This window comes from Xiphophorus maculatus, chromosome 19, assembly GCF_002775205.1.
Source record: "Xiphophorus maculatus strain JP 163 A chromosome 19, X_maculatus-5.0-male, whole genome shotgun sequence".
NCBI classification, from domain to species: domain Eukaryota; kingdom Metazoa; phylum Chordata; class Actinopteri; order Cyprinodontiformes; family Poeciliidae; genus Xiphophorus; species Xiphophorus maculatus.
Genome location: NC_036461.1, coordinates 16656092 through 16666135, shown reverse-complemented (window position 1 = coordinate 16666135; position 10044 = coordinate 16656092). Strand labels below are relative to the sequence as shown.

At 36.7% G+C, this 10044-nt stretch overlaps 1 protein-coding gene across 2 annotated transcripts; it reads right to left on the bottom strand.

The window, feature by feature from the left end:
• Positions 1-396: 396 nt before the first annotated feature.
• On the bottom strand, positions 397-8553 carry LOC111612181 (alpha-(1,3)-fucosyltransferase 9-like). Of its 2 annotated transcripts, XM_023352446.1 has the most exons (3): positions 8319-8553; positions 2648-2810; positions 397-2447 (listed from the first exon to the last, which is right to left on the bottom strand). In XM_023352446.1, exons 2-3 carry the CDS (start codon positions 2658-2660, stop codon positions 1360-1362), a joined length of 1101 nt encoding a protein of 366 aa, XP_023208214.1. In that variant the 5' UTR covers positions 2661-2810; positions 8319-8553; the 3' UTR covers positions 397-1359. The 2 variants fall into 2 exon arrangements, with proteins under 2 accessions (XP_023208214.1, XP_023208215.1); XM_023352447.1 differs by lacking the exon at positions 8319-8553 and having other exon boundaries at positions 2648-5582.
• Positions 8554-10044: the final 1491 nt, after the last annotated feature.

Below are 10044 nucleotides of genomic sequence, written 5' to 3'. Positions count from 1 at the left end.
TGGGGGCCCAGGAATAGTGGAGTATGGGTTGGTTTAATCGGAAACAGACAAAATAGCGTACCGAATAGCACCAACCTGTACTGCTCAGTGGAAAATAGGAATTATTTACACCAATACTGTCAGCAGGAATGGGACACAATTCTAGCAAACTATTGTGAGAAGCTTGTTGAAAGGCACTCAAACCACTTGAAACAAAATGGCAAGATTCTAAGAAATAAATGGACCAAATATTCTTCTGCTTCATAAAACAAACTAAACCAACATGTTTCTCAATTTTCTGGCATTTAGCAAATAGAAATAGTTTTTCTGACTGGTTTAAAATAGAACAGGTCTAGTTTGTTTCATTTTGTGTGTCTTATTTTACAGTGTGTGTAAATATTTGGTTCCAGTATAACATTAGGTCACACCATTCAGGTTTATTCATTTACCGTACACATATATTTATTCTCTAAGTTATACTAGTAGACATCTATAGTTAGAACACATTTGGCAAAATACAATGATTTGGCAAAAAACTTGTTCTGACTCACTAAATGTCTCAGTAAACTGGCAGAATTTTTTTTTTATAGTTTCAGTAGAAACCACACATAAGAGATTTAATCCCATTCATAGTACAAGATGTTTTTGATCTCCATACCTGCAAATTAACAAAATAATTCCTGATTTGTACAAAAAATAGAAAAGTACAAAAGAGATGGAAGAGTGAAGGAAAAAAGGAAAGAAAAGGAGGACTTAGAATACAAGAAGTAAAAAAAAAACAGATTTAGTGTTTTTTTTTTGTGTTGAAGGATAGAATGAAACAAGAAGTTAAGCAGAAAAAAAAAGGTAAGAAGAGAGGAAGGTAAGATAGTCTCCATACTATTAACATATTTTTTTAATTCATGTCAAGACTTGGACAATGCTGAAAATTATGGTTGTTCAGGCTGCAAGGGAACCTTCTAAATAAAATCCAATTCACATCATTTTTTTCTGGTACCAACTACAGAAACCAAGCTCTTAATGACATGCCCGCTGAAAGTAATTGCTACTACGATCATTGATCATCCTTCACAAAATGTAAAGAGAAGCATCTTTTAGATCTGCAGTGCAAATGTAAACATCAAAGAATGTTTAAAGACATCTACAGATTTCCAAAATTGTTCACAACAGTGTTAAACTACCTTCACATCTGATTTCAGTGCTCTGCATAGGTGACATCTTCACAATCACAAATGAGATGGTACTTCAAAAAGGCCTGAATTAAATATTACATCTAAATTTTTAACTTAATGTTTGTCTCACCAAGTAATTGTTTTTTTTCTGTGTGCTGAGTCCCACCTTATAGAGGTGATGAGTGCTGCATAGTCCATCTAAGCACCATCAGCCCCAGTACCACTTGTTAAGGTTATTGAATGCCCTGTATTCTTTGTGTTGTCTCAGGTAATCACAGGCCTTACATGTGTGCTCTGCCCAGAAATGGGGTCTGTTTACTTTAAAGTGCCTTCTCCATTTAAAGTACCCAAGGTACAGTTCTTCGTTCTTGTCCAGAAGAAGCAGATAGTCAGCCAGCTCTTTGGGTGACTTAAAATCTTCCACATGGATAAAAGCATCTCTTGGAACAAAGTTCTCATAGTTTTCTCTGGTTGTGCCAAGAACCACTGGCACTGTGCCCAGAGAGAGGGGGATGTATAGTTTTTCAGTGATGTAGTCCTTGTGGATTGAGTTCTCAAAGGACAAATAAAACTTACAACTGGACATAGTAGGGATGTAATCTTTGTCAGCGATGTAGTTGTTAAAGGCACGTCCATAAGTTTGTATGTTAACATGGTTTCTCAACTCATTGTAATATTTTGACCTCACGTGATTAGGGCTCCAGTTGCTGACCATCCAGCAGACCAGTTTGTTTTTGCTTGGTGGTACGAAGTCCTCCACAGTATCTGCTGCTAGAATAGACCCAGAAGGCACTTGGATGTCGGAATCTCGACGGTAATTGAGAGTCAGATTGAACAAGTTATTAATCCCGGGAAGCTGGCCTGAATTTGACGGTGACTCAAAGTTCATCCAGATCCATTTCTGGAGCGGAGGCCTCTGTAATTTTGGCAAGTTGGACAGGTCCCCAGCAATGTCTCTGTGATGGATGACGACTCCGTCCGATTTGTTGTAGAACTTTCTGTCTGCTGTAATGAAGCAGCCCTCGATGTTGAAGGCAGAGCTGCAGATGTTCATTTCACAGGTTTGACCAAAGGGCCACAACCAAACAAGAACTATAGTCATGTTTTTGTAATTGGTTTCAGTATCAACATGCTGGATGTTCCTTGTGGAATCTGATGACTCTAATAGATGGTTTAAGAAAGTGGGGGATGGTTTATAGTACATGAAAAAGGCAGTCACAATACATCCAAGAATAAAAACACTGAACATAACCAGTCTGAGGATTTTGTGAAAAGATCCCGATGGTTTGCTCTGTCCTAAGAAGGGCACAGAAACAAGAAAAAACATGAACATTATTAATTGTCAATATTCCTCAATTTGTTCTTGATTACTGCAGGTTCTTATACAAAATAATAAATTTTTAACATAACTAAAAAAAACAGCTGCATTCAATATTTACCCTATTTTCACATAAATTCAAAAAAGAAAAGCTTCTTTAATCACTTTGCATACAGACCTGTTAGCTCCATGTCTAGATCCAAACAAACTATGAATCTGTGCTAATCCAACAAATCTGTTGGCCAGCACTCAGAGACGCTCCGTTGGTTTTAAAGTCAAGAAAATGTGTCCTTGATGATCTGCGTTGATCTTAAATCTGCAGGTCTTCTTAATGATGCCACCTTCAGGTGAGCATGGAAACAGAAAACAGAAAACAACAGATTTAGCACATTTCATTTAAAATAAAATGTATCTCTGTATGTATACAAAGATACAGTTCTGGTTTGATGTTTACACACATTCATCATTAGTGTAAATGTATCAGTTTTCTGCCCTCTTATGATGCATTTGAGTCAACATATCTCAAGGTCAACATTTGACATGCAGTCTCAGATATGATACAATTTTTAGATCACTATCCTCTTGTCTGTTTGTGGAGTTGAATATTAGGGTGTGTAGTTTAGGAACCTCAAGGTCTCATCTTTTTTTTTCCAATGATGTCATTCTGTTTGAGTCTACAGTTTTGCTGAGTGTGAAGCAGTCAGATTTTTCTCCTCTCAATCTGACGATATGGCTCTCACTGCACACAATTGTTCAGGACAGCATTAAAGTACCGTATTATGTGACTTCTATACGCTACAAAGTTGACATCATGAATATCAAAAGTATATATTTTTTTGTTCTGTGCCTGTTTAAATATTATCACTTCAGTTCTTCAGTATCAAGTTTGCACAAGATTGCTTTCTAAAGATTCTCACATTCTGTGGGATGTTTTGATTTACACAAGTGGTTTCTGCACCTGCGACAGACTGGTGACCTGTCCAGGGTGACTCCGCCTCTCGCCCGGAATGTTAGCTGGAGAGGAACCAGCACCTCTCGACCCCACTAGGGACAAGGGTGTTAGAAAATGGATGGATGTATGGATGGTTTCTGCACTATCAGCACTCTTATTCGCTAAGCAGCACCATGAAAACATGTAGGTAAAGATGTTCTGCATACACATCCCTGAGCATGCAGGCCTGCATTTGCACCTTAGCAAAGTTTATTGCTGCTATATTAACCAGACTAGGATTTTATAAAAATCCTGTCTTTTCATCATTTCTTATCTTTATAATCATAGCAAGGCTTTTTCTATGACATTAACACTTAAACTTAGTTTTCAGGTCATATTTTAGATGCTAAAAGCTTCTGTTCATCCTCAACAGCAAACAGTTGAAACCAAAAGTTTACATAGACCTAACACAGACACATACGACTTTTTAGATAAGACCTTTCTGTCTATCTATTTTAAGTTAGACAGAAAGACGTAACTTATTTCTATTTACTAAATACCACAACAATGAGAGAAGCTTTTATTAATGTCTTCAAAATCAGAGGTTTACACATATTTCCTTTGTATTTATTAGCAATGTCTTTGAGTTGTAAGACTTGGGGCAAATGTTTTGGATTTCCTTCCTCTAGCTTCTCACAATAGTTTGTTGATTTGTAGCATATTCCTCCTAACAGAACTGGCATAACTGAGCCAGGTTGGTAGGTCACCTCGCTGTCATACACATTCTCAGATCTTCCCCCAAATTCTCTTCAGGATTGAGATCAAGGGTTTGTGATGGCAATTCTAAAACATTTATTTTGTTTTCTTCAAGCCCTTTGGTTGTATGTTTAGGGTAAATGTTGTTTTATCCCATTTGCGCCAGAACCAATGTCCTTTTCAACCAATGTTGGTACAGGACACGTTGTCTTAGCAGCTTCAGCCTGCATCTTCACAAGATCTTTGACTTTTGTTCTTTTGCCAATCTGCCCACCTTTCCAACCAAAATACATCATCTCATTCATCTGGATCATTTATGGGTCACACTGCTCCTTCCTGATTAGCTCTGTGATGGTTTGACATTCCTATCATGTCCATACTTGCACAAAACTATTTGAGCGTGGCTCTTACTGATATCTTGCTGACATCAGTAAGATATCAGCCAAGCCAATTATGTGTAGCACAGTTTTCTTTCTCTTGACCCTGTCATGGCAAGTGGGTCTGATGGTTGGACCTTGTTGATTACCAAATTCATAGCATGCCAGAGTCATTAATCCTGGGTTAAACTATGAAAATCAGTTTCCCAGCATCACCTGAACAGGGTAATTGTTTTTGGTTTCAGGTATTTATCTGAAACCGCTGCTTAATTATGTAGTCATAAAAAATCCACACGTACTGCCTAACTGGTTTAACTGCACTAGTTTAAAACAGTACTATAGTATCTTATTTTTTATTCCTAGTTACTTGTTAGTTGCATGTTGTTTTAATCTAATTTAGACTTCATGGCTCATTGATTAAAATGCTACAACTTTTCCTATTCCTAGGACAGTTTGCACAATAATGTACCATAACATTTGATACACTAAAAAACACACAAACAAAAAGATAAACATTATTATTATTATTATTATTATTATTATTATTATTATTATTATTATTATTATTATTATTATTATTATTATTATTATTATTATTGTGTTGTTGGTGGAGATTTCCAGCCTAACAACATCTGTAAAAGGTGCAAATGCTCTTCCTTGCTGTTTTAAATGGCCTTGCTCCCTCCTATCTCTCTGAGCTGCTACATATACACTGTCCTCCTCGAGCTCTTAGATCAGCGAGCCAAATGAACCTGGAGGTGCCGAGGACTTCCAGGAGGCAGAGAGGAGACAGGGCGTTTGCTGTTGCAGCTCCCAAACTTTGGAATTCTTTACCTATGTTGGTAAAACAGGCCCCCTCTTTAGCAATTTTTAAATCTGCTCTTAAGACTTACCTTTTTCGGTTGGCCTTTGATTCAGTTTGAGATGCTGCTTTTCTGTATTTATCTGGGTATGTTTATGTATTATATAGAGTGTTTTATGTCACTGCATTGTTGGTTTTTATGTGTTTTAATTTTGATTTTTATTTGTTTAATCTTGTGATTGTACAGCACTTTGGTCAGTGGTACTGTTTTAAAGTGCTATATAAATAAACTTGCCTTGCCTTGCCTTGCCTTGCCTTTTACAAAAAATAGAAAGAATCTTCTAGTGAATTTTCATCTTTCCTTCTTTACCTCCAATTGCAGACAAGGAATAAGGAAGGAACACATCTATTGGTGACTGCTTGGAGAGCGGCTGTGTCTGTCTGAATCTTTTTGGCAACATCCTCATCACAATTCAAACTCAAGACAATACGAATCAAGAGGTGGGCCTACCTGATTGGAAACTCCTATATCATTATATTTATTTCCTTGATTCAAAATTGTTGAAAATAGCCTTTTAGTTTTTCAATAGATCATTATTTTAAGTGCAATAACATAAAAACAAACTGTATTAAGGAACAATAAGATGAAAGTTACGTTTACATGTAAATACTGAACTTGGTCAGTTTCCATTTTGCAGCCAGGACACGACAAAACATCCTCTGGCAATTTACGCCTCACAATTTGTGTTTTGACACAGCTAAATTATTATTATGCTTTATGAATGTTTTTTAAGTTGAAAAAATACTTTTATCATCAAACTCACTGACCTATTCCCTCAACTAGATTAATGAAGACTAATCTTCCAAAAGCAAAACAATAAAAAGAACAAAGGACAAATAAGAATAAAGACCATAAACAATAAAATGATGCAATGATGCCACATGAACCGCAAGTGTAAAAATGATAGCCGTTTTTTTAAGGAATTTAAAATGAGGCCAAAATTTGTTTTCAATTAATTAAAATTAATTTGCACAAAAATATTTTATGGAATACTGACACAAAGTACATAAAACATGTAACACTAACCCCAGAAATAAAGAGGGAGAAAGTAAAGATGATGAAAAGAAACTGAGGACATCAAGTAGAAATAATTTGAAGACAGAAATTAAAAGAATAAAGACTGGAAGGACAAAACTTTTAAACAATGGATCAGGCACAAGGTCTGAAAGCAAATATTTCGTGACAAAATAGAAGGACTGTTTTGAATCTGATTTGAGAGTCAGATTGAACAAGTTATTAATCCCGGTTAGTCGGCCTGAATTTGACGGTGACTCCAAGTTCATCCAGATCCATTTCTGGAAAGGAGGCCTCTGTGATCATTTATCCAGCTGGTGGATGGATTATGATCTATCAGAAAGGCAGTCACAAAACATCCAAGGATAAAAATACTGAATAAAATCTGACTGAGGTTTTTGTGAAAAGTTCCAGATGATTTTCTTTGTCCTGAGAAGGGCACAGAAACAAGAAAAGCCAGGATGAATCAATACATTTCAACATCAGTCAGCTAACTGTAATTATAGTGACTGATTGTTGTTTTTTTTGGTCTTTGAGGCCAATTGTAAAACAGGTTCCCTGAATGAACCTCCTGCCAAGGACACCAACTCTAATATCTTGGATTCATTTTGAACAGTGACGCTTCCTCATTGACTTTGTGTTGTTTGCAGCAGAAAGAACACATGATGCATGACTTCTTCCTGCTGAAATCAGGGCTTGAGGGATCAAGAAACTCCTTGTTCAAAGGCTCTTGTCGACATTCGACCACTTCATCTGGAGAAACGTTACAAAATTTTAAACGTTGGCTGAAGTGGAGCTTATAATTCCAGTCTTCTGTGTGGCAAGCAGCAGAGCAAAGACTCAGCCACCAGAACAACATCAAACCAGTCGTGGAGTTATCTGTCTGAGGAAGAAGTCCAAAACCTCATGACAACGGTCTTTGCAGCAATCCCACTTGAGACTTTTAATTGCACAATTTAGGTCCATGCAGACCAGGAGGAAGTTCTGAGAAAAGCAGACAAACTGTTACTACTTTAAGAGCAGTTCTGACTATTGTTTTGTCAGAAACAGACAGTCACCCTCTTGTTCACGCTCTCACACCCTCCCCTTTTCTGTTCCCTTCGCTACAGTTGTTTCTTCACCACAGAACCTGACATGAATGCTCAGGCTAGTTAGCATGGCCACCGATTGTAGCAGACAAACTGTATTCCTGAAATGGTAAATTGTTTCTCCACCATTAGCACATTGAGAAAGGCTAATCAGACCCTCCTCCTGACACAGCAACAGCTTTAATATGGATATTTTTAATTTATTTTTTTTTATAAATGTCACAGCTTTAAACCAAAGCCCAGATGTTTTAATGATCAACTTTAACCCCAGACATTATATAAATAATTTATTCTGTTCGTACATATTTTTCCTCTGGCACTGATCCAAAAGATGTTCTTTAATTGAATCACAAAGGAACAACAGACATTGTTCAACAGGTTTAACTGGACTGAGTTTACCGTACAAGAATCTGCTCTGCTTTCAGTTTCTGTTAAACGTCGTAAATATGACTTTTGTAATTTACTCATCTGTGATGGATACTAAATACAAAACAGCTAAGTGCATTTTTATTTTCACTTTTATTAAGTAAACCCATATACTTGCTAATGTTTCAGCATCTATAAAGTGCTTAATTATCAACATAGTCAAATTATTTACCATAGAAAGCAAGTTATCCACAACTGATTAACACATGTAAGTCAGTTCACACATAAATATTGACATCCTTTGCAGCTATGTATGATGGAGACACTCAGTGCAACAGCTTCAAGCTTAGAAAAAACATAAGCATCTACTGCAGTTCTGCTGTGTTTTAGGAAACACGAAAAGAAGATAAATATATTTTGTAGGATTTTGAAGCTGTGCCACTTTTTCTCTTACCTTTAATGGAAAGTCAAGGAACATCAAGGCAGCTTCTCAGAGAGTTGTCTGGACTTATGATGACACACCAAAAGTTGGAGGAACAGGAAGGACAATGTCATTTCTGTTTGATTTCCATGAAACATCCTCCTCACTGTCCACGCCCCACCCTACACGAATACAAGGTGGAGCTACCTGATGTAAATTCTCCTTCATATTTGCATTGTGTTTATTAACACCTTGAAACAGACAACAGAAAATTAAACAGTAAATTAAATAAAGCCACCTGTAAAATTGTATGTTTTTGGGGTGATTTTTTTCTATACAAAAGATTATTTATTCACTTTATTTATTTAAAGATGAAATTTGGCATCATACTGTTCATATAGTATAATAATATTACTACACCTGTTCTACTTTAATGCTCAACAAAAAAGTCGTTTTCTGTTTGTCAAGATACTTCACCTGATGAAAAAGATATTTGCAGCCTTTTCTCAGTTAAAGTTAACTTCAGCTTGTTTCCAATGCATTATAACACACCAGATATGAATATAGTTATCCATAAATTATTGTGTATCTTTACAAATGCTGGTTTTACACCTCATTTAACAAAAGTGTTGAATTGCACAAACCTGTAGCCAGTATGAAAGTAAACAGATTTGTCTCCTGAGCCTGTTTCTGTGAATTGAAGAAGAATTCAGATCAGGTTGGGTGACTGCTGTCCTAGCAGCCATGAGATGAGATAAGAACTGGTTGGGTGAGTGCTGTCCTAGCAGCCATGAGATGACATGGTGCAGGGTTAGGATTAATCCATCATAGGTTAGGCTTCATGGCTCACCAGCCATGACGAAATAAGTTAACGAAATGCTACGGTTTATGGGATAACTTAAACATTTTAAGAGAGTTATTAGACCTGTCTCATTTTCTGTTTATTTTTCTGAAGACATACTGACATTTAGCATTTGGATATCATTTGGAGCATTTTTGATGTTATGTTTTCATTTTACCCCAACAACTGGTTTTGATTCTTATAATTTTTCCCCTTATGTAAGCTCTTCGTCGTGAAGTTAACAAGTTTCTCTGTCGTATCATCGAAGGCAGGAGATTCATTTGTCTGTTCTTTATTCCTTTATATTTCACAGAAAAGGTGTGCTTGAAATGAATGAATGTTGATGTAGTTCAAGATTTGGTTTAGATTTCTATAATTTAGGATCAGAAACAGTCACTATAGTCAGTTAGCATTACTGAATGAGAATGTCTAGACAACACTGTATCTAAATAGTCTATTGGCATTTCTAATTGCAAGATAACTACTCTTTCTATTTAGCCAGAGAGGCTCACAGGGAAAATACGCAAAAACAGAAAGTAAAGTCTATTCAAATGACCGGTTTTCATGTCAACCAGGGGTGTTTTCAGGTGTGTGGGTGTGTATAGTTGTGTGTATCTGTTTTGCTATGTTTTCGTCTTTTGCAACAGACTTGATTGAAAACTAAAACGTTGTCTGTGGTTTTCTTTTTATGTAGGTTGAGAAAATGCCTATCATCTTGGTGCCGTGATCCGGATCTCAACATACCCGTTTGCTGACAGACGAAGAACGACGTGCTGAAAATCGTGCACGGCCAGAGGAACAGGACTTGGAAACAAAGTCCCAGGAAGTAACTTCTTCATTGGGCCAGCGCCCTATGTCCGACTTTGTCTGCCAACGGCGGATTGACGAGATCCGACAGGACAAGACAAAGTTGAAAAA